The 25,248-nt window shown below is 40.1% G+C and overlaps 2 protein-coding genes across 2 annotated transcripts in view; one reads left to right on the top strand and one right to left on the bottom strand.

The window, feature by feature from the left end:
• Positions 1-19,902, top strand: part of LOC108699173 (cytosolic phospholipase A2 delta) — a 43,463-nt gene extending 23,561 nt beyond the window's left edge. Inside the window, exons 10-20 of the mRNA XM_041573254.1 lie at positions 2,958-2,995; positions 3,804-3,939; positions 4,283-4,419; positions 6,742-6,964; positions 7,478-7,595; positions 8,321-8,458; positions 14,765-14,872; positions 15,590-15,787; positions 16,623-16,789; positions 17,827-18,013; positions 19,073-19,902. Coding sequence (XP_041429188.1) covers positions 2,958-2,995; positions 3,804-3,939; positions 4,283-4,419; positions 6,742-6,964; positions 7,478-7,595; positions 8,321-8,458; positions 14,765-14,872; positions 15,590-15,787; positions 16,623-16,789; positions 17,827-18,013; positions 19,073-19,302 — 1,680 coding nt within the window. The 3' untranslated portion in view covers positions 19,303-19,902. The remainder of the gene's footprint in view (positions 1-2,957; positions 2,996-3,803; positions 3,940-4,282; positions 4,420-6,741; positions 6,965-7,477; positions 7,596-8,320; positions 8,459-14,764; positions 14,873-15,589; positions 15,788-16,622; positions 16,790-17,826; positions 18,014-19,072) is intronic.
• A 526-nt stretch (positions 19,903-20,428) lies between these two features.
• The window catches only part of sptbn5.L (spectrin, beta, non-erythrocytic 5 L homeolog), a 149,759-nt gene continuing 144,939 nt past the window's right edge, over positions 20,429-25,248 (bottom strand). Inside the window, exons 65-68 of the mRNA XM_041573253.1 lie at positions 23,961-24,046; positions 23,347-23,413; positions 21,621-21,673; positions 20,429-21,309 (exon numbers count right to left, since the gene is read on the bottom strand). Coding sequence (XP_041429187.1) covers positions 21,191-21,309; positions 21,621-21,673; positions 23,347-23,413; positions 23,961-24,046 — 325 coding nt within the window. The 3' untranslated portion in view covers positions 20,429-21,190. The remainder of the gene's footprint in view (positions 21,310-21,620; positions 21,674-23,346; positions 23,414-23,960; positions 24,047-25,248) is intronic.

The raw sequence follows: 25,248 nt of genomic DNA, 5'->3' as shown, positions 1-25,248 counted from the left end.
ATGTGAGTGTCACAGACACTTTCCAAGATGGTGACCCCCTGTGATAAGTTTGGAGTTCTGGGGCATTGCTGCTATTGACAAGCTGAAACTTTAGGCTGGAGCAAAACGTTCAGTATGTAAAATATGACATTTTTAACCATATAAATTTTTTAAGGGTTTAGTTCTGCTTACAGCCAAATAATAAATTAAATGTAAATGCATCTTGGAAGTCAGTGTATGCCACTAGAATTCAGTAATAGTTTTTGTGTTAATTGGTGGCCAAATATGTGATCAAATTACTGATTGATTGGATTTCTGGATTTTGGAGTGAATTTTCTGGATCTGGTAAGATGAAGAGGCTGAAGCTGGATTTCAGATATTGGGACACTGGATAAATGGTCTAATACCTAAGCAGTGTATGTAAGGGCAGACTCACTTGTAACTGTGAAACTCACTTGCAATTTCTAGGAAATTGCAGCTCCTAATTTAAATGTTTTTTTGGCGAAAACACTTCAGTCCTAACATTTTTTAAATGTGAAAGGTATAGAAAAGTAATGTCTGCAAACACAGGTAGTCTTGGTAAGCAAGGTTTGAGAACTCCTGCCCTATAGATACCTTCTTTAGCCAGTATTTATGGAGACAATGGTACAGTTTTCCCTTATTTTAAGTCATACTGCAGAGTCTGTCATGCAACAACTTACACCGGAGAAGATCTGTCCCTTCAGCACTGAATTTGCCATGAATCCCACTCAGTTTGGACCTCTTGTAAATCCATACCCTATTATATCATTCCAAACTTGGAAACAATACAATAATGGTAACAATTATGTTATCTTGTTTGCCCATATGAGATATCCAATTTATACCATTCTCTTTATTTTCTCCAGGGTCTTCATCCATTGAGATGTTTTTTGTCCATCTCTTATAAATCTGTTGTCTCCTAAAAGGACTGAACAGCTGAACTGCACTAGTTGTATGCATTTTAAGTGGGGTAGATCTGTGCTTCTTCTTGCTTAATTCATAGTTTTGTAAGCACTTTGTATTATGGACCTCTAATTGTGTGAATGAATTAAATTCCTGTGTTTGAATGATCCTACAAATAGATATAACCTATCTCTAGCCCTTTTCATTTTAACACAATCAAAAGTCATCACATCTGTAGATCTTCTACCTGGCTCAACTTCTATGAATAGTTGTTTCCTAAACTTTAGTATGTGTCATCTCAAAATTTTGTTTTGTATCGATTGTCTCTGTTGAGGCACCTGGTGGATATATTTATATTATGAAGACTGTTAAATGACTGTGTGCTTCATGTGGCCTCCAAGCATGGTTCCTAGGTTTTGTGCTGGAAGCATTTTTATTGAATACTTTACTGTTGTGTGTGGTACCCTTGGCTGGCATAGTTGCACACATTGCATTGTGAACTCTAGTGTCTTTATATGAAATTTTAAAGAAAAATAAGCAAGTTATTTGTGGTTTTAAATGTATTGATGCCCATGAGTCTAGTATTGTATTGATACCCATGCCAATGAGTAGCAGCAGTTGGAAAAATATAGTGTATAATAATTTACACAGTGAGTATAGCACAGAAAATACAGTAATGTAGTCCCTCCTCATCTAGTTCACCCCATTCCCCTAGTTAAGAAGATCCACTGCTTTACAGGCTTCTGTCAGTGACAAGGTCCCAAGCTGCTGGACAGCATTGAGTAGAAGAATTGGAAGAAGCCTCTTGGGGCACAAGGTTAGTCTGTATTGGCTACCTGGTGGATAGGTTTCTGGTGGTTGTGGAAGTCTCTGGCCTTATGGTATTCTCATGGACTGCAGATAATTTGTCCCTGTTGCATAATAATATTATTTTCAAACTAAAAATCAAACATACGACTAATGTGCGGTGCGCTGGGATTTCTGCTTGGATTCTCAAATTATTGATGATTGTGGTGTTATTGCTGAGGATGATGCAAATGGACTCAGGTTTAAACCCAATGGTGATTATCTAATCATTAAATAATATTAGATAAATTAATGCATGCCTGTTTATTATTTGGGTAACTAAGGAACCAATAAATTTCTGGTTTCTCATCTCTGTATTGCATGAAAGAATGTCTAAGATTTTTAAAGGACAAATACAAGTTCAAAGATCTTGATGTCCAGCATGGGGCTCTCCAGCAGTTGCTGATCTACGATTGCAACATCTCAATAGACACAAACCCATTCAGAAATAGTTCCAATTCATTGATTATGAGTGCAACTAAGGCATTAGCATGTTATTAAAAGTTTTTAAGCTCCCTACACATTTGATGTACCTCCAGTGACAGGTAGGAAGATGTTTTGAAAATGAGAATTCAGGTTCATTTACAAGGTGCATATTGTTGTCTATGCACTGCCACCTGGTTTCATCTTTTAAGGAACACATAAATGATCTTGGAACCATCACTGGCCTTTGAATAACATACAGTAGAACCCCCATTTTACATTTTTCAGGGGACCAGAAAAAAATGGTGTAAAATGTAAAGTCAGGGAAATGTATTATGCATAATATATAGGTGGGACCACAAAACAACAATGCAAAATGAGGGAAAACTTAAAATCAGGGGATGTAAAATGGGGGTTCTACTGTATATGATAAATTGGGGATTATTTGGGAACTAATATCTGAATAATAACTAACTGAACTGACTTCTTATTCTCCCCTAAAAACAGATCTAGGTTTGTGCAGTTACATAAAAAATGCCCCAGTACAGTAACCAGTAATAACCAATCATTATTTAATGTTTTTTCCCCTTCAAAATAAAGCCTATTCCTATAAGAGGGAGTAGCCATGGTTGCTATGATGGAGTAACAACAGTCAGGCATATTAGAATGAAGAATGCACTCCACTGGAATGTTTGCAATACAATATCCTATCATGACTTACATTTTTTTGCAATTTTAGAACAAATAGAATCTTGTAAACTTATTTTTTTGTGTTTTTTTCAAAGGAGGCACGCTTGGAGATGAAGGTTAAGGCACAAAACTGGTAAAGTATCCCATCTTCATAATTTTACTCTATGGTTTACTCTATAGTTCTAACTTCATGTGTTCCTTTTTGTATATACACTTTTCATATATCAAAACAATAGACCTATATTTTACCTAGTTGGGTCAAATAGTTTGTCAGTAAAGAGGAAATTGGCCAATCTGCCGGGCCAGATTTGTGTACATATGGCTAGCTATTAGGTGCCTTAATTAGCTGTTTGTGATTCAGTTTGTGCTCGCTCCTAATCTACAGCCCCGCTATTGTTTAATAGCCAAAAGCCCAGTCCTAGCCTATGCCACTTCCTACTCGGTGGCCTTCTTGATTATGAAGTATGTCTTGAAACGTAAGAATCTAAATAAATGGGGCCTCCACTTTGCTGCCACTGGTGAAGTCACTTGAGCTTGTTACATGGATCTAACCTGAGCATGATAACACAGGAGCTACATCACCAGTTGGACTACCATAAGCCACTATCTCTACCCTCCCCTTTCTCATTAGGTGTTCGGAAACACCTTGTATAAATGTCATGTGAAACTTTCCTACACATACATCCTCAAGCCCAATCATCTTCAGCAGCACAAAATACCATCCAGCTGGCGAATAGAGCTCCCACCTCTCTAACTAATCTTAATACTTGGCACCAATGCCTTGCCTAGAAGATACCAGCCCACAGTTTTGGAACATATTTTAAGATTTTAAAGGTTTCTCCACTTTAAAACCTTTCTCATCAGCAACACAATTCTGCGTATTATTATCATGCTTCTTCTTTTTCACCTGAGCTCATGCTCTTGTATCTGTCTTTGTGCAGTAAGGAGAAGTTGGATGTTCGCCTGGGGTTTGATCTCTGTGAGGATGAGAAAGATTTCCTTAGTAAAAGAAAGAAAGTAGCTGCTGCCGCATTAAAGAAGGCTTTGAAGCTGGACAGGGACTTGGAGGAGGACGAGGTTGGAATCTGTTGTTCACATGGCTACAATGCATTTTTTATGGTTTCTGTTATTTATACTGTTTAAGGTTAAGGCCACAGGCAGCTTGGAAAGGCTTGAGACACTTCAGCTTGTGAGGTTACATTAATGCAATAATAACATACTAGAAACTGCTCCTTATGAGATGTTGTTTTGTTGTTTTCTCAGGACCAGTTATCCATTGTTTAGTTTGACAAAAGCTTGAACATGATGGGCATTTGACTTTTTTTCAGCCTTATATACTATATAACTATGTAAGCCTAAATTAATGGTACCCAAATAACTTGTTGTGTGTGCAGAATGCTCAGATGTTTTCCTTCTTTAGGTTCCTGTAATTGCTGTTACAACAACTGGAGGTGGCACACGGGCAATGACTGCCCTTTATGGCACCCTGTCTGGCCTGAAGAAGCTGAACCTTTTAGACTGTGTGTTTTATATAACTGGGGCCTCTGGTTCTACATGGTAAGAGGAAACTGTCCTATTTCACCTATTGTCACATGGTGTAAATTCTCATTTTTTCCTGTAATTTACATCAGTTACTTTCATAATAGCAAACATCTGGATTCTGAATGATTATGGGAATCCCCCCAATCCTATATTCCTTATTATTCCTAGTTAATATCCTCCCTAATCTTCTGTGCTCTCCTTGTCCTTTTGTTCCTTTCAGTATTTCAGATATATATGCTTGATGTTATCCTGGAAAAACACATTTTCACATTTTCAGTTCATAAATAGCAATTGGGGTACACTATTTATAAGACAAACTGAGAGGGCATAAAGGCTCATGTCCTGTTTTTATCTATTGAGTCTGAGTTTACTTGATGATTTTTTTTTGCATGATATTTATACAGGGCATTGTCCCTTTATAACATTCTCTGTTTACAACAAATATTTGTCATCACACTTAGGGGCACATTTACTAATGGTCGAATATCGAGGGTTAATTAACCCTCGATATTCGACCCTCGAATAATCGTTAGATCGAACGATTAAACCCTTTATATCGAACGATTTTAATCCATCGATCGAATGATTTTTCTTTGATCAGAAATTGGCTAGAAAGCCTATGGGACCTTCCCCATAGGCTAACATTGATGCTCGGTGGGTTTTAGGTGGCGAAGTAGGAGATCGAAGTTTTTTTTTAAAGAGACAGTACTTCGACTATTGAATGGTTGAATAGTCGACCGATTTTTAGTTTGAATCGTTTGATTCGAAGTCGTGGTCAAAGTAGCCAATTCGATGGTCAAAGTAGCCAAAAAAATACTTCGAAATTCGAAGTATTTTTTATTGTATTCCTTCACTCGAGCTAAGTAAATGTGCCCCTCTAACTGAATATAATTGGCAGAAGGCAGAAAGACCCTGTGATGTGGTTCTCCTGGGGCCGACTTTCTTCAAATGTTTTGGTCCTGTCTTCCCATAGGAAAGGTTTGATCAGAAGTGATGTATGTATAGCAAACAATTTGGGAATCCCACAATTTGTAGTCCCAATAGTTTGTGTACAAGATGAACTACTGAAAGACATCACTCCCTTCTGTTTTATTCTAAGAATAACATGTAACATGAAGTTCTAACACTTGGGGGCAAATTTATCAAACTGTGAGTTTAGAATTTAATAAATAAAAAGTCTCAGACATTCTATTCATTCCTATGGAACTGTATTTATCAGTGGGGGAAAGTTAGAGCTCATCATTTGATAAGAAATAAATAAAAATCCCATAGGAATAAATAGAGTGAATTTTTATTTATAAAGCTCTAAACTTGTCAAATATCCCTGTTCTCAGTCTATAGGGGTTATTTATCAAAGTCCGAATTTATCTCAATATTTTCTGCTACAAACTCTGATCAAATGTGCTTGGGTTTTTTACACTTATTTATTATTACATTTTCCCAAAAAAATGGCTTTGCGGAAAAAATTAGATTTTCATGATTTTTTCAGATTTTTCATCTGATTTTCATGATTTTTTCAGATTTTTCATCTGTAAATGATTTTTTCCCGGAAAACTTCGAGGTATTGCATGAAACCCAGTGCATATCAAAAAATCATTGGGACTTCTCCCATTGACTTATATGCAACCTCGACAGGTCTGAGATGCTGGATTTTAAACACCTAGCTTACTCAAGGAATTGGTTGCCAGATGTGTTCATACACTCCCATGGCACTGGCTGTACCACAAGTCTAGGTTCATTGCTTCTCGCCTCTCCGTTAGGGATCATAGTGGTTGACGTCTAGATGATTACATTATTATGATGAAAAAAATCCCTGTATGACAGAGAGGATAGAATTAGAGAGCAAGCTGCAGTTTGTCTTTGTCCTTACTTTATGTCCCATAAAGCAGTATTCATTCACTTAATACAGTTTGGGAGAAGTTCAATTTCACAATCACTCAGATTTTATAAATTGGTGCACAGCTGTGGCTGGGAAAGTTTAAAGGAAAATATTGGTAAAACTGAGATATTTCTACCAGTAGAGTATAGACCGATGAGTAATCCTCCTAACTTTCTCCATAAACGCATAGTAGGCTGGCTATCCCTACCAGAACATTTACCATTTTATAGTATTGTTACATATCTCCCACACTAAATCACCATCACTATGCAGAGCCTAGTAACTTTACGTACTGTATGTATAGACACTACTCTATAGAGCTCAGAATCTTATTCTTCTGCTTTATGCTTTATATGATTCGACAAGCTACAAAGCCAAAATGGATCATAAGCAGATAATCAGCATTAGGGGCCACACATTTCTATTTAAAATGCTGTTGTGTGTCTCTGTCTCTACAGGGCAATATCAAATCTGTATGAAAATGCTGAATGGTCACAGAAGGACCTGGACAAGCCAATTGAAGATGCAAGAAAGAATGTGACCAAAGACAAAAAATCCTCTTTCACCTTGGAAAAAATTCTCCAATACCGGGAAGAAATGAAGAAAAGAGCAGAGATGGGATACAGAACTTCCTTCACTGATATTTGGGGTCTAGCGATAGAATCCATGTTCCACAGTGGGGTGAGCAAGTCATAAAAATGTTTAATTTGACTTTGATCCTTCCTTTGCAATCCATCCTTTACTGCACCGGTGTTGCTAATCCTCCATATTTATTTTTATTTGCTCTGCTGGGGGAATAAGGCAGGCAAGGTACATGTATCCAGCAGTAGACTAGAAGGAGGGCCTATGTAGATGTAGCCTAGGGGCCCCACATGTCATTAATCTGCCACTGACTTAGGGAATACAAGACAATTAAGGCTGCAGCATTTTCTCTAACTGGAAGTAGACACATTCTCATAAGTTATCAGAAATATATTTCCTCAAAATAATACAATCAGATGTGACTTTACTGCTTCAGAAAAAAACCTTTGTTTTCAGGCTCAAGTAAAACTTGATTGATGACCGTAGGGGTTCTTTAAGTTGTGCAATTTTGTAGATAAATTAAACAATTAATCGATTTGCCTTTTTCATTTTAATCCTTGAATGTACATGTTATTGACAACTTTCCAAAATGTCTTCCCTTACTGTAATCAGAATGAAAAAACCACTCTTTCTAATCAGCGGAAAGCACTTGAACGTGGACAGAATCCCCTGCCCCTATGCCTGGCAATGAATGTCAAACACATTGAAAACACCACTATGGATTTTAAAGGTAATAAGAGATAAGCAATGGCACGAATACTTTTTATGTAAATAGATTTGATTGTCTGTGTAATTCATTGGGTGATGCAATAACAGGCACAATGTTTACAAACCTATAGCAACCAATCAAATATTTCATCTGAAGCAGCAGGGCTGTAAATGCTGCCTGGTGATTGGTTGCTATGGATTACTAAACTAAAGCAAATTTAGCAAATGGTATTCCACAATCCCCTTGCTGTGTTAATAGACAATTTTCACAGGGGGTCTTGGGTCAAATACTGTTAAATCTGGTATAGTGTTTTTTTCCCCTTAGTTTGTTTTCCAATGGGACACTCATGTTAGAGGTTGTTGCATCCTTAAATCACCCCACCTAATTCCAAAAGTCTGTTTTTTTTTTTTTACTACAATGCTGATTATCTATATTTTAAAGGCAAATATAAATATGATTACTACACCCACTGCTTTTAGCTTGCAATAAAACTTATATCTAGTGTAAAACAGGATTATACTACACTCTAGCAGATAATGGAGTCCTAGGTAGCCATATATTAGATTTCCTGTGCATTAAAAACACAGCTGATTAGGCTCTGCCTTTTTTACCCTTTAAACCATTGAGGACAATCCTATAGGATAGTCCCTACTTCCAAATAAAAGATACAGTATAGGTGGGTGCTTAAAAACAAGTGAAAAGAAGTCATAACTAACATTGTGCCTCCCCTCATTTCATTTCTACAGAGTGGTGCGAGTTCTCTCCTTATGAAGTTGGTCTTCTAAAATATGGTGCATTTATTAATTCGGAGAACTTTGGAAGCAGCTTTTACATGGGGCGACTAATAAAGAAACTTCCAGAGTCAAGGATCTGTTTTCTGCAAGGTAAATGCATCTGTCAAAGCACTGGGAAGTGGTGGATAAGGAGATTTTGTGTACTCACCGTTAAATCTTTTTCTCTTTGGTCACTTGGGGGACACAGGGACAGTGGGGTATTGCTGGTACATCCAGGAGGGCAGGACACAACAGTAGGAAAAACTAGCCCCTCCTCTACTGGCTATACCCCCAGTAGGCGGAGCTTAGATCAGTTTGTTCCAAAGTCAACAGGTAAAATTTTATAAACTGTAAAACTGATAATTAACCAAAACATGTCTGATGGAAAAATTGAGGGCCTCAGTCCAGGGAGGGAAGCCCTGTGTCCCCCAAGTGACCAAAGAGAAAAAGATTTAACGGTGAGTACACAAAATCTCCTTTTCTCTAAGTCATCTTGGGGGACACAGGGACAGTGGGGACATACCAAAGCTGTCCCCTAATTCCTCTGGGTGGGAGAGTGAGGCCTAGGTGGAAGTAACCACTGCGGCCTGAAGCACCTTTCTGCCAAAGCGAGTGTCAGAAGCCGCAAAGGTATCAAAATGGTAGAATTTTGAAAAAGAGTGGACAGAGGTCCACGTAGCTGCCTTGCACAGCTGTTCTGCTGATGCTTGGTTCCTGAACGCCCAGGACGTGCTCATTCCCCTAGTAGAGTGAGCTGTAATCCTAGCTGGTGGCGTTTTGCCACGTGCCACGTAGGCTCGTTGAATTGTTTGTTTTATCCAGCGTGAAATGGACGATTTTGTAGCTGCCCCTCCTTGGTGAGGGCCTGAAGGAATGACCAGTAAGGAGTCCACCTTGCGAATGTCCCGGACTCTGTGAAGGTAGAACTTTAGGGCTCTAACAGGATCCAGGGTGTGTAGTGCCTTCTCCTTAGGATTGGAAGGAGAAGGACAGAAGGTTGGTATTGTAATCTCCTGGTTCAGGTGAAATTCAGATACTACCTTTGGCAAAAAAGATGGAATAGTGCGTAGGACCGCCCTATCATGGTGAAAAACGAGGAAAGGCGGTTTGCATGACAGAGCGCTGAGTTCTGAAACACGTCTTGCAGAGGCAATGGCCAGAAGAAAAACAGTTTTCCAGGTAAGCCAGAGAAGTGGTACAGATCCTAACGGTTCAAAAGGAGGGTCTTGAAGTGCTCGTAGGACTAAGGTGAGGTCCCATAAGGTAGGTGGTGATCGAACTGGAGGAGCCAAATGCGTTACTCCTTGCATAAAGGTCTTGACATCAGGTAAAAGAGCAAGTCGCTTCTGAAAAAAGACGGATAGAGCAGAGACTTGAGACTTAAGAGAGCCAAGGGATAGACCCATGGAAAAGCCCTCTTGCAGGAACTCCAGAATGTTAGGGATGGAGAATCGTTTGAACAGAGTCTTATGACGAATGCACCACTGGTAGTAAGTGGACCAAACTCTATGGTAAGTTTTTGCCGATACCGGCTTTCTGGCTGCGCACATAGTGCTAGCTACTGCCTTTGAAAACCCCTTCTGAGTTAGGATCATGGTTTCAAAAGCCACGCCGTCAAATTTAGAATTGTTGGGCTTGGGTGACGGATTGGTCCTTGAGTTAGAAGGTCCGGAACTAGCGGCAGGGTCCAAGGTTCTGCTACAGACATATTCAGAAGATCCGTGTACCAGGAACGTCGAGGCCATCTTGGTGCTATGAGGATGAGAGTGGTCTTCTCTCGTTGAAGTTTCCTGAGAGTCCTTGGAACGAGAGGCAGGGGTGGAAAGGCATAAGCCAGATGGAATTGCCACCTGGCTGTTAGAGCGTCGGCTGTTATGGCTAATGGATCTCTGTATCGAGCTAGAAACGCTGGGACTTTTCGATTGTGCCTGGTCGCCATGAGATCCACTTCTGGGGTGCCCCACCTCTGTGTTATCTCGAGGAAGATCTCGTCCTTCAATGACCACTCTCCTGGGTCTAGGGATTGTCTGCTTAGATAGTCCGCTTCCCAGTTTAACATTCCTGGTATGTAAATGGCTGACAGATGGGCCCGGTGAGCCTCGGCCCACTTGAAAATGAGATTGACTTCGTCTAGTGCTCCTCTGCTTCTTGTGCCCCCTGGTGGTTGATGTAGGCCACCGCTGTGGCGTTGTCGGACTGTATCTTTACAGCTTGACCTTGTAGAATCTGCTGCCAATGGATTAAGGCTAGACGGATTGCACGAATTTCGAGTAGGTTGATTTGCAATTTCACCTCCCGTGAGTTCCACTGACCCTGAGCAGAGTGGCCCTCGAAAACTGCTCCCCAGCCGAATAGACTCGCGTCTGTCGTGAGGATGCGCCAGGCTGGTTCTCCCATGGATCTTCCCAAGGACAGATGGGTGTTGTCCAACCACCAGAGGAGAGATGCTCTTGTTTTGCATGAGAGTCGGATCTCCTGAAGGAGGGATTTCCTCTTCCACACTCTCAGAATATTCCACTGGAGCTCCCGAAGATGAAATTGGGCGAAAGGTACCGCTTCTATGGTGGACACCATGACCCCTAACACCCTCATGCAGAACTTGACTGAGTGTTGAGGTCTCTGTAGGAGCGACCTTACCAAGGCTTGAAGATGGCTGACCTTTTCGTGAGGGAGGTAAATCCTCTGTGTTTGCGTATTGAATTGCATGCCGAGGAAGACCATAGATTGACTGGGCGTTAGAGAAGATTTCTCCAGGTTTAGAACCCAGCCTAGTTGCTGGAGCTTGTCCATGGATATCTGGAGAGATCTCTGGGCTTCCGAGAAGGAGGGTGCCTTGATTAGCAGGTCGTCCAGGTAGGGTGTGATGGAAACTCCGGCAGTGCGAATCACTGCTGTTGCTGCTGCCATGATTTTGGTAAAGACCCTTGGGGCAGACATTAGACCGAAAGGAAGGCTTGTGAACTGGTAGTGGCAATTTTGGAACGCAAATCTCAAATATCTCTGATGCGGAGGGAAAATGGGAACATGAAGGTAGGCATCCTTTATGTCTAGAGAAATCAGAAATTGTCCCGGAGACATCGCCGCAATGACTGATTTGAGAGATTCCATCTTGAATCTTCGTTAACGAAGAAACTTGTTTAGTTCCTTGAGATCCAAAATGGGCCTTACCGAACCATCTTTCTTGGGTACTACAAAGAGGTTGGAATAGTAGCCCTTGAAAAGTTCTGTGACCGGTACAGGAACGATCACCTCCGCTCTTAGAAGGCTTGAGATTGCTCCTAGGAAGGCTGTCTTTTTGTTTGAGTCCTGTGGCAGTCTGGACATAAAGAAGCGATGAGGGGGAGTTGAGGAAAATTCTAGGTGGTAGCCATGGGTTACTACCTCGTGAATCCAGGAATCTTGAATGAGTGTGGTCCACACTTCGGCAAAGCTGCCGAGCCTGCCCCCTATCGGTCCTGTGACTGCCGGAGTGCGGACGCAGTCATGCCGAGGCATTCTTGTCTCCAGCCTTGGGATTGTGCTTTTTGTTCTGCCAGGGAGGTCTCTGCTTACTACTAAAACGTCCTCGGTTTGCAAAGGACTGTCGAGGTGGTGAAGATCTCGTGTGCTTGGTTTGGGAGCCACGAAAAAATTTTCCCTTGCGGAATGAGGGACGAGCCTTTGGCTGAGGCAATAGGGTACTCTTGCCCCCTGTCGCTTGGCTGATAATCTTATCCAGGTCAGGTCCGAACAAAAGCTTGCCTTTAAAGGGAATGGAGGTTAGAGACTTCTTGGAGGAAACGTCTGCTGACCACAGTTTCATCCAAAGAGATCTGCGAGCTGCCACAGAGAGTGCCGATGATCTGCTGATGACCTGAAGTGCATCGAGTGAAGCCTCACACATGTAATCATTTGCTTCCTTAATCTGGGAAACACATTGAGAGAGTTCATGGCGGGGTGCCCCAGAATCAATAGCGGTGAGTAGGGTGTCTGACCAGGACTGGATCGCCCTGCTGACCCAAGCCATGGCTAGGACAGGTCGTAGAGAAGTGCCAGAGGCTGAGAACAAAGAGCGTAGAAGGCTCTCTAGTTTCTTATCCATAGAATCCCTGAAAGACGAGGCATCTGGAACAGGGAGAGCGGTATTCTTAGAAAGCCGGGAGACCGGCGGATCCACTGAAGGTGGCATTGACCACTTTTCTGTAAGCTCCTTGGGAAATGGGTAGAGCTTCTGAAATTTTCTATTTGTTTGAAAACGTCTCTCTGGAGTATCCCATTCCTGTTGTATAATCTGATCAAGCTGAGAATGGGACGGGAAAACAGGTGTAGTCTTACTATGTCGTTTGAACAGGCTCTTAGCCGTCTCAGATGATGCCCCTGGGTCCTGAAGATGAAGAGTCTCAAGCACCGGGGTAATTAAAGCATCTACTGACTCAGAAGAATGCTTGTGTGATTCCTCACCCTCCTTGTCTGAGTCCGAAGAAAGCTCACCTTCGGAGCGATCAAAGTCATCTCCAGAATCCAGAAAAGATGGTGAAAAACCTCTAGGAGGAGAATCGCTGTCTTCCTCGGATGGAGAAGGAGCTCTGCGTTTTGACACTCTCCCTTTAGGTTTGTCAAGACGAGAAAGCAGTTTGTCTAGTGACTGGGCTAGCTTTGGTATTCCAGAAGCTAATTGTGATGCCCATTCTGGAGTGGCAGGTTGCTTGGTCGGTGGCGAATCTCTGTGCAGAGATGATGATGATTCCCCCTGGCATTCCTGTGCTTCCTGGGGAGGAGCAGGTTCTGGAGGTTCAGGATCAGGCTCAGGTGGTTTGCACTTACTACATAATGGCTCTTTGTGCCCAGGGGGCAAACGTTTGCGGCATGTGGCACAAGCTAAATATCTAACTTGGGCAGTAGGTGCCCCCTTGGAAAAAAGCCTGTCAACCGATCCCTCAGACATGATATAGGGTAATATGGTAAACCTGTATATATATATATATAGACTAGCAATATATTAATATATAATATATAATGTCTTAGCTCGACTGTGAGGAGCCAGCAGAGGAGGCTGTCTTAGGTAGTTGCCGAAAAAACAGGCTGCTACAACGTCTCCTAATGTGTAGTGCCTTCTCCTACTTGGGGAGTCCCCTGCTGAGAGACTCTCTCCCCTGAGGCAGGAAAACTAGCCCGCAGAAAACTCTGTAGGGCTGACAGAACCCCCGAGCTAGTGTTTGCTACCGTGCGCACTATAGCTCCGGTGCGCAATCCAAGATGGCGGCCACGATTGAAAGTGCGCGCTAAATCGCGCGAGAACTGGGGCGAAATGGCGCCAACGGCTAGTGCGGTCTTTACGTCAGCGCAGCCCGTAACAAGGGAATTCCTCCTGGGCCGCAGACATCCCCGCTGTATGTCTCCCTTCTGTGCCCCATACAACTACTGCCAGAATAAAAACCTCCCTCTCCAGGGATAGTACACCCTCAGTGTGCGAACACACCTGGTGGGAGAGGGAGAAGGGGCAGGCAGCGTCACACACTCTGAACCAGACGGTGATAGCCTGGGGGCAGGGAATGGCCCCTTGGGAGACAGCCCTCGCTCCAGAAAAGCAGGGAGAGGGATATGAGAGGAAGAAGGACAGCTGAATACTTACAGAGTCCTGTAACCTTCTCCTCTGTCATCCGGCCAGTCAGTCTCCACCTAAGGGGGGGAAACCAGCATTAGACTGGGTGGCCTTGAATGATTTAGGGCCCCGGAGACAGGTCCCACGTTGGGGAATGCCTATGTGTAACCTCTGCTCAGTGTAGAGGGTCTGGGCATTCCCTGGTGTCAAGCAACTGACAAAAAATTTAAAATAAAAAAAAAGAGAGAAAAAATTTAAACGTCCTATCCTCCTGAGGACACAACAAAAACTGATCTAAGCTCCGCCTACTGGGGGTATAGCCAGTAGAGGAGGGGCTAGTTTTTCCTACTGTTGTGTCCTGCCCTCCTGGATGTACCAGCAATACCCCACTGTCCCTGTGTCCCCCAAGATGACTTAGAGAAATTTAGATTTATTACCAGACAAAATGCGAATGTATGGTTTGGGTAAATATTTTTCTCTACACACACACACACAATCAATAGATGTATAGATATGTTCTGCAGGCTGTAATATTTTCCAAAAATCCAAAAGTATTGAATTATGTCATATCTGAACGAATTAGATGCTACCCCTCATTGTACTAATGGATTTGGCTTCCATAGTTCTGTTCTCTAATTGATCTCCAAATCATGTCTATCCTCTGATACTGATCACAATTCTCCATGAAATTGTGCTTAGTGGCCTTTATTATTAGAAGACGGAGCTCTTCTCCTGAATGCTGTAATTAATGGCTATTTTTTTGGGATGCAACATGTGTGGCAGAATATACTTTGTAATTGTATCATTATATACATTCTTCTCCTCTCACTTGCTAGGGTTGTGGAGTAATATATTTTCAATAAATCTGATGGATGCCTGGTTTGCTGCAGTGAGTTCTGATAATTTCTGGCACCGATTTACCAGGGACAACATTCAAGATCTTGGTAAGCTTTCTGTAATTAGGTTATTGGCATCCTGTTATGAAATCAATTATCCAACAATGCTCTCTTCAGAGGGCCCCTGTCCTTACCGCCTGCCCAAAAACACTAGCTGTGTCTCCTGACGCTGTGCTTTGCTCCTCACCCAGATCTTCATCCAACACGATAAGCAATTAAAAGATAAACTAAAACCACTGGGAGTCTGAATTTTAAATCTGGCTCTATGTAAAGTGTTTGTGCAGCCTTGGAGTTAAGCTCCCTTAGTGCTTGTGGGAAATGCCATCAGCTTCTAGAATCTTTGTTTATTCTCTCCTGAATTTACTTGACCAGTATCCTAATCTCAAATGTACTACATTGGGTCTATTCAGAAAAAAACCCTTTATTAACTGGCTACTCTATGGTGTAAACAGGGGGAAAGGAGCATTTCAAAACTTCAGCTTTTTCTCGTATTTACCTGACCGATGCCAACAGTGCAACTCCCTCCTGCTCCATTTTATTTATAGATTTCAATATAATTTGGGATTGGTTTTACTCAGTAGAAGAAAAATGTATCATCTTAATGGCCAACTAGATAACATTTGCTCTGTTTAAGGTACAGATTCCTTGGCTTATGTTTTATATCGGTGTTCTTCTTGCACTAGTTGCAAGTTGGTTGTAGTTATAAACAGTACATTCCAATCAAGTATTCATGTTCTTTTCATTTGGCTTGGACCATCATCACAGATGGAGAAGAAGCTTTAAGAAGAAAATCAGCTTCCCCCAGTTTGGCAACTTCTCTTCTTCAACCAGCCGGGTACATTGGCAGCACCATCAGAGATATTCTGACTAGCCGACCAATTGATGGGGAGCACCACAATTTTCTGAGAGGACTTCAGGTCCATAAAGATTATCACTCTCATATGGGATTCTGCTGTTTTAAAGGTACAGTCTTTTTGTTAGAACAAATGACATGTTCTACTGAGCCAACATATTCCACACAATGCTGTATAATGCATGGGTGGAATAAAACCGAATTTTTACAAATAATGCAGCTATGATGCTCCACTCCACTCCCTGCAACACCCTCCCCTTTAGCTGCGGCGGTTAACTGCAAGCATACAGCAGAACCTTTGACCATTTGGGCCCCCAGTGTTAGTTATGGCACTGAATAATGCACTTGTAAGTTTATTTACAACTAATAGGGCAAGTTACAAAAAACATGTGCCTAGCGTATGCACCACTTTCAGTGTTTACCAACTCTGCATTCAGAAGGCACAGGAGGTGGGCAGCACATGAGTGTCCCCTAGAATGCCCCTAGCTTGCATGTCATTCAGAAAGCACAAGCTGGGGGGCACAAGGGGATACAAAGAGCTAAAGAGCTCTGTACTTACCATCTGCCAATAGAAGTACAGATATAGGATCCGTTATCCAGAAAGCTACGAATTACGGGAAGGCCCCCCCATGACTTCATTTTATTCAAATAATTAAAAAAAATTTAAAAATGATTTCCTTTTTCTCTGTAACAGTAGCTTGTACTTGATTTAAACGAAGATATAATTAATCATTACTGGAGGCAAAACAATCCAACTTGGTTTATTTCATGTTTTATATGATTTTTTAGGAGACTTAAGGTATGAAGATCTAAATAACTGAAAGGTCCAGAGCATTCTGAATAACAGGTCCCATACCTGTTTAGGGCTCTCTGACATGTTTGCATATTGTGCAGTTTTTTTTTACGTCCATGGAAGGAAAATAATAGCTGCAATTGTTCTTTTAGATACAGAACTGGACACGTTTCCTAACAAGCTGACTCCATACTCCGATGACCTTTGCTTGGTTGATAGTGCCTATTACATTAATGCCAGCTTCCCACCCTTGCTACGGGAAGAGCGTAAAGTGGATGTCATACTCTCATTTGATTATAGCCTTTCGGGAAGATTCAAGGTAAGCAACTGGGACTACAACACAAAAAAACATATTCCCGAGCATTGCATTTCACACAGGGTTTATTAAAAGGCAACTATTGCGAAAATGAAAATTTTATATAAGAATCATCATGCTGAAATAAAAAGTTTTCTAAATATAATCAATTAAAAATTCTGAACCCTTTCTGAAATATTCATGTTACTCTTCACTTCCTCTCCATGCAGGAGTTGGGAGTCTGATTTTGAATGATTGTTAAATCCAATATATATTTTAGGGAGAATCATTTTGCCTGGAAAATGTATTAGAGCTCACTCACTCAATCACCTGACATCATGTCTCTCTACATGCAGAATTTGTGCCAAAGTCAGTTATTTTATTAGATTTTGTTTGCACTGGAATCAGTTATTTTAAGTGAGCTCTAATACATCTGCTAGGAAAGTAAACCCCACTACAAGATATATTGGATCTACCTGTCCATGAATATCTGACTTCCAACTCCTCCATGAAGATAGAATGAAGAGAAACAGATGCTGAGAGTGGAATAGTGACAATAAACTTGATTATTTCAGAAACGATAAAGAATATTTAATTGATTGTATTTAGAAAGGTTATTTGTTCTGCGTCGCTCCATGTCAGTACACATCCTGTACTGACATGTCGGGACTAGACGAAAAGGAATTTATGTCAAGAAGGTAAGTGAAATTCTCATTTCAGTATGATGAAGCTTATATTACATTTTCAGTTTTGTGATCGTTCCCCTTTAATCATGTTCCATCTATAACTGACTCTACAAGGCTATGATGATTTTTTTAGAATCTCAGCAAAGCCTGCCCTCATGGGATGGAGAGGGAAGATTTATAACCCTACTTACCCTTTTTTGGAGCATAGATATTCTCACCCTGCCACAATATGTAAAGGCAATTTAGTAGTTATTTTATTTGGATACAGGTAGGTTGCATTCCTCCCAGGGAACTGAGGTAAAGTTAAATTAGCAATCCCAAATTTATTAATGGTTTTTATATGGTGATACTGACATTTCTTCCATTTCCCTCCAGTCTGTGGTACAGACATGCGACTACTGCACCAATCAAAAAATAGCTTTTCCCAAAGTAAATGTGACCGATAAAGACCGCGAGAACCCAAAGGAATGCCACGTGTTCACCAATTCAAAGGATTCAGAGGCCCCCATTCTTCTTCACTTTCCACTTATAAATGACACATTCAAGACCCACAAGGAACCAGGTATGAGATTAAACCTCAATGAAACCAAAATGCAGAATCCAAATCTAAAATGATCATAAATGCAAAAAGGTATTCCACTGTGACCTTGGTTATTGCTACTGCCCTTGTAATATCAATTCTGAAATACTGTAGAATTCCAGTATGTTTTATCTGCCATTTTCCAAATTACATTTCTCGTCATATCGTGCTGCCGCCTTGTCAATATCATACACCTCTTTCTTGTTTTGAAACATGTTTATCTTTTCAAAGGACAACTTACCTTTCAATTTATAGTACAATGTACACAGTAACATATATGTAATATTGAAATGTTTTCTTATGCAGCTCTTCAGTGTGCAATATATGGCTTTCCAGGGTCCCACTGATTCAAGCAATCAGAAGTAGACTAGAGAATATAGGAGAAAAGCAATAAAAATGTAGCCTCAGGATTATTTTGTCTGGTTGCCAGGATTCGTGCCCCCCCTTCCCCCAACAACAATGATAGCATTTAAAGGAAAACTATACCCCCCAAACAATGTAGGTCTCTATAAAAAGATCATGCATAAAACAGCTCATATGTAAAACACTGCCATTTTCATAATAATATATGATATGAATAGTAGTATGTGCCATTGGGTAATCATAAATAGGAAATTGCCATCTGTTGCTTAAGTATTCATTTTGGGTGTATAGTTTTTCCTTTAAATCTTAGTCTCCTTTACTGCAGGATTTAATGGAAACCTATTGAGTCTTCCAACAAAGTCACTGTTGTAGACTCATTCACTGCTGCATTATAGTATTTATCAGGCTGACATTCAAAATGTAGTTTGATACAAGTAAGACTATGCGCGTATATGAACGGCATTTATTGAAAGCAAAATGGAGCAGTGACTTTTCTGCCAATGCCCCATCCAAGCACTAAGAAAAGGCAGATGAAATTTTCAGAGCCGACTGGGATCCAATAGGATTGCAGGATAATCTATTGAAAGCCCTTCACAAGGTTCCAGAAATGCCAATATATTTGAACTATATTGTCCATATATATATATAATATATATATTTATTTTTTTTTTTAAACAGGGGTGAAGCGCAGTCCTGAAGAAATGGAGGGAGGGATGGTTGAACTCTCAGGCAAGTCCCCTTACAACCTCCTTAAACTGACTTACTCCAAAGAAAACTTTGACAAGCTCCTGAATCTGACCGAGTACAATGTGATGAACAATGAGGAAGCCATCTTGCAGTCCCTGCGTGACGCCATTGCACAAAAACAGAAGAGCAGGAGAAACAGTGGAACAAACAGCAATCATTAGGGTGGGAATTTGCCCCAAATCAGATACAGCGAGCCCATTCTCAAATGATGAGCTTCTATTCACTTAAATGATGAGCTTCTATTCACTTAAATGATGAGCTTCTATTCACTTAAATGATGAGCTTCTATTCACTTAAATGATGAGCTTGTATTCACTTAAATGATGAGCTTCTATTCACTTAAATGATGAGCTTGTATTCACTTAAATGATGAGCTTCTATTCACTTAAATGATGAGCTTGTATTCACTTAAATGATGAGCTTCTATTCACTTAAATGATGAGCTTGTATTCACTTAAATGATGAGCTTGTATTCACTTAAATGATGAGCTTGTATTCACTGCCTGCTGGCTCTCTTGGGCAAGACGTGAAGGCCTTACAGAGTTGGCTACAACATTTGTCTTATGAACTGATAAATAATAATATTATAGTAGAGTATTTGTAATTATGTGCTAGACTTTATTTCATCTGAATGGACATGTGCCTTGTTTTGTTTTCTAATCTCAACTGTTAAGTTATTAGAAAAAACATTTTTTCATGAGAGAGAAACATTGTCAACAATATGAATAACCCTCCAATAAATGTAGTCTTTATATTTTAAAGCAATTTTATTTCCTTTAAAGAGTCAGTAATACCAAAAACTAAAAGAAAAAATACTAGATATACAGCTATAAATTATATAAGCCTTCTGAACAAAATACCAAGTACTAACTCAACCATTACCTTCAACAACCAGAGAATTACAATTATTTAGCTTAACATCAATATTTATTATTTCAAATACAAAAATCAGATGAGAAAAGTAGGACACAGCTTTATAGTGACATTAAAGTGCATTTGTTACACACCATGATGTTGGTTCTACCCCCCCCCCCAATCATTTTATGACAAGAATGCTTGCAGGTTGGAAATAAATAAAATGCGCAGTTATATTAAATCTCCACTAATCTGCAAAGGCCAGGTACATCTTTGCTCTTAGAGGTATGTGTGTGTGTTTTATATATATTGTAAATAAAGTACCCCCTCTTGGAAAATATATCCTTATAATATACAAGAGCCATGAAATGACATCAGAAATACCGTTTATAACTGATGACATCAGAACTCACCGTTTATAAGAATATAATTTACAAGATATTCATAGCTTTTGTGTATTATAAGGATATAATTTACAAGATATTGATGGATTTTGTATATATAGTAAATATACACATATGTATGTGTATTATATATAGCATCTGGTTACCCAGCCATAGAAACAATGGCTGCTTAAGCATGGCTAAAGCTCATAAATGAACCACTAACTCCTACAAAAGTCAAATAAATATACATTCACCTATTTAAATTCCCCTACACAAATTCACAGGGGAAATAATGAAAGTATAGTGGTCCTCTATTGTAGATGTGCCATAGCGGTGGCTGAGAGGTAGAGGTTGTCAGTGGGTAAAGTTGCTCCATACTTTACTTTAAGATACTGTATAACTCATACAGCAATAAAAAATGTTTTTTTTTTCTTTATAATATTTTATTACTGAATAAATATGTTTATGATTTTTACTGTAATAAAGTGGAGTGTCCATAGCAAGATTACACAATAAATCTAGTGTGCATCGTATTCATGAATTTCAAGAATTTCATTGGGGGTGAAGAAGAATGAAAATACTATAGTGGGCACTGCATTCATATACTGATAATTTAGGATTCAGCCCTGTTGTATAAATGTGATTTCTAGATGGGTGTATATGCTACTCCCCAAGTTTGGCTTTAATCGCTCATTTTCATTATTTTAAATTACAAGTAGCCGCAGACATAAGAGAGATGACTGGTGTCACTGCTGTAGTCTCAGTCTGAGTTTAGCTTGGGCCTCAGCCTTTCCATCAGAGCTTACACTTATTTCATGTGAAAGAACTTTTTAAAAGTGTTTTTCTCCTTTTTTGGTTTCTCTTCTGTCACGGCAAGGTCTGCGCTGAATGTACTTCCCATATTGCTTGTCTCTGGGCTCAAAACAACTAGAAAATAAATTGATAATGAAGTTTATATAGGAGAATGTACTATGGAACAGAGTCAACTCAATGAGAAAACATTATTGTATGGTTGATCAGGTGAAAACCTATAGTTTAAACACTGAGATAAGAATTTCCATATAATAAACCATAAGATAAGTTTTGCTTATTGAATTGCATCTGTTTCTATGGAAAAATCTGGAAATGAATTAGGAAATAAGCTTTTGTCATTTCATTAAATCTGTCCCTGTGTATGTATTAGGAATAAGTGTGATAAAAACAGGTAAAAGAAAACAAACCACAAATGTCCCACTTACCTCTGCTGGGAGAGAACACTGTCCCATTTGTAGCTGGCTGGAAGGATAACGTCCTGTTTATATTTAAAGGGAAGAATTGCCTGTTATTTTTTTTAGTACTGTACTACCGCTTTAAAAAAAAAAAAAAAAAGAAGATCCTCCTTGTTTTTGAGTTGGATGGGTTTAAGGCTTCACATGGATTCTGCTTTAAAGGAACAGTTCAGTGTAAAAATAAAAACTGGGTAAAAAGATAGGCTGTGCAAAATAAAAAATGTTTCTAATATAGTTAGTTAGACAAAAATGTAATATATAAAGGCTGGAGTGAACAGATGTCTAATAAAACAGCCAGAATCCAACTTCCTGCTTTTCAGCTCTATAACTCTGAGTTAGTCAGCGACTTGAAGGGGGGCCACATGGTACATTTCTGTTCAGTGAGTTTGTAATTGACCCTCAGCATTCAGCTCAGATTTAAAAGCAACAGATTTGACCCATGTGGACCCCCTCAAGTCTCTGATTGGTTACTGCCTGGTAGCCAGGATAACCAGTCAGTGTAAACCAAGAGAGCTGAAAAGTAGTGTTCTGACATGTTATACATCAAATCACTCCAACCTTTCTACATTACATTTTTGCCTAACTAACTATATTAGAAACATTTTTTATTTTGCACAGCCTATTTACCCAGTTTTTATTTTTACACTGAACAATTCCTTTAAAGGAGAACTAAACTTAAAATCACTGGGGGAGGGGGAGCTAAGTCTTGCTTACCTGATACCCCGGGCCAGTGCTCCTGATAACAGAAAACTGCCCCCAGCCGAGCTATATCTATAGAAGCCAATCCACTGTGATCGTCTTCCTCACCTTGTGTTCTTTCCTCCAGACACAGTCAGGCACATGCGAAGTAGAGAGAAAAAGCCGACGGCTTCTTTTTCCTTGGTCTGGTGTTCGCTTTACTGCACATGTGTCGGACCCAAGAAAAGACGGCGACTTCTGCAGCAATAACCTGGGCCGGGGCAGTTTTTAGTAAACATGAGCACTGGCCTGGGGTATCAGGTAATTGATTTGAATCACTGGGGGATGCTTTACATTTTAGCACACCCCAGTGATTTTAAAGGGGTTTGTTAACCTTCCAAGAATCTTCAGATGCAGATTCTAAACTGTTACAATTTTGCAACATTTAGTTGATCCATTTCTCAGCAGCATCTCTGGAGTATTAGCAACTATTGTATCAATTCTAACAGCTGTCTGTAATGAAACAACAGGGACAAAGATAAGAAATGTATCAATTTGGAACATTTAAAGAGTCGGCGACCCCCCCTCCCAGAGCTGCTTTAGAAGGTGACACATGAAACTTTACACTTCAATATTAGAAAAATGGTCACAAAATGAAATAATTGGAAAAAGTTTGTTTCTGATGAAACATCTGAAACCAACTGAACTGAAAAAGTGTTTGAAGGTGAACAACCCCTTTAACATTTGTCCTCCCTTAATAGCGCAATACTGTCACAATGCACAGTGTAGTTGTACCACAAACATAGGATATTGGTGGATTAAACTGAATGGGCTAACATTGCTGTATTCTGTTTCATAAAGAGCAGAGGCCAAACAACAACACTTTGGGCCTGATGATGAAACTGAGCAACAAAACTGCTATTTTGAGTTGTTTTTTTCATCATTTAAGGTACCTTTCTAATCTAATTATGAAGAAAATTCCCTCCCACTTATACAATGCAGTTAAAAATCTACTAACCTTGGACTTTGAATTTCATCAGTTGGAGTGTAGGAAGATGTGAATTTCTTCTGAATATCAGAATCTTCTGAACAAGACAAAATTGCATTTATCTGAATATCTTTAACATTAACTTGTTACAGAGTTACTTCAACAGTCCCCATACTTCTTTCTAAACGCTTCAGTTTATTTTCTATACTCTCCCCGTATACAGTTAGCATGTATCTTCTTCCAAATCTGAATTAAACATGATTAATTCAAGTGATTCCAGGTCTCAGGACCTATTGATTTTTATTATCTATTCAGGACTTGGCGTTATGTGATGACGTGTCTTGTACTTGTGTCAGTGAAGTGAAGTCAGGATCATTGTTAAAGGGTTTGGAATGAAGGTGCAGACTGGGTACCTGGTATTGTGTTTCAGTTAAATGAACATATTCATCTTTGTTCCCATTAAGAAACACTATCCCCTAACGGAGCAGTTATAATGTGCCACAGTGGAGAAGGAGAGAGATGACTTTACCAAAGAGAAGGAAGATCCTATGTTTTGAGTCAGGACAGCTCAGTTACTAAAAAAAGGTCTATTAAGTGATTTCCATTATAAAAGGGTTATTTATTGCACAAATATGAGCACTCACCAGCTTTCCCTTCAATTGCCTGGATCCAAACGTCCATCTTTCTGTGCGAAGGAGCTGAAAACTGGTATTCAGACCCATCTGAGGCCCTGTAAGATGAATAGGGAGATTGGCGTGATCTACTGTTTGTTAATATATAATGAATATTAATGGGGTCATTAACCCTTCATTTCCTCTCATCATAATTTAGAATATCAGACCAGTGTTTGCCAATGTGTCCTGACACTTTCAAGAAGTAGAAGTGTGTTGTGTTTAGCTGTGTGACTGAGGGAGAATGAAGCGAAACTCAGGAATCACAATCCGTTCTCAGTATCTCATTGCTAAAGAATTGCACGTGACTAGACCTTGTAAAAAAGAAGGCAATGGGGTTTGTAGGCAAGTAGCGTGTTCATTTTGATTCGATTTCTGTACTTTGTTCCTTCCCCTCCCATCCTTCTTACTGAGCCATACTGATCCCAAGCATCTTTCAGCTACAGCAGCTGGACTGACCCAGGTTGGACATCACTGACTAGAATTATCTACATGTCATTGTACAATAGTCATTGTTTCTTCAGGCAATTTTTTGACCCACAACTGGTTTCTGAATCATTTATGTTTTGCAAAATGAAACAAATTCTTAATATATCACTAGGTGGCAGCGTGGTAAAGCTAGGGACACTGTACCCAAGTGGCCCATATTACATTATTTCTATTCATTTATACTACCTGTAAGCTGATAGGCTCTGAACACACAGTGAATTATACAGATAAAACATTTCTTACTCCTAGATATAATGGTAATTTAATAGACCAGGGGCAATTTACAAAGTACCCTGTGTTTTTGTACTTTGCATATAGCACGGTTTGTTGCTCCCTAAGGCACAGCTCTTTGCCTGCAGTGGTGCCTGTGTTTAGTGCTGCATGCAGAGGGGGTGTATGGTGGAAAGCAGTGGTGTAACAAGAAAAAAAAAAACTTCAGAGAACCTGCTATATACACACACACACACCCCAATTTGAAGAGAAGGAGTGGAGAGAAGGAGGGATTTTTATGCTTCACTGGCATACAGGCCCCCCACAACTGTCAGTGTCAAACTGACACTTCGTGGGCCCTTCCCCCCAGCCACACCTCCCAGGCCCTCCACCCCAGTCACAAGCCATGTGCCCTCTCCCCGGCCCAACCACATCCACTCCCCACAAGCTTACCTTATTTACTAATCCCCACAACACAAAAAAATTCAGTAGGAGAGTGGTATTTCCTCTTCCCTGCGTGCAAAAGATTTCAGATCTGGTTCAGCAGGGCCCACAAGAGCTG

Source organism: Xenopus laevis, chromosome 8L, assembly GCF_017654675.1.
Source record: "Xenopus laevis strain J_2021 chromosome 8L, Xenopus_laevis_v10.1, whole genome shotgun sequence".
NCBI lineage: Eukaryota > Metazoa > Chordata > Amphibia > Anura > Pipidae > Xenopus > Xenopus laevis.
This window is presented reverse-complemented; position numbering and strand designations above follow the sequence as displayed.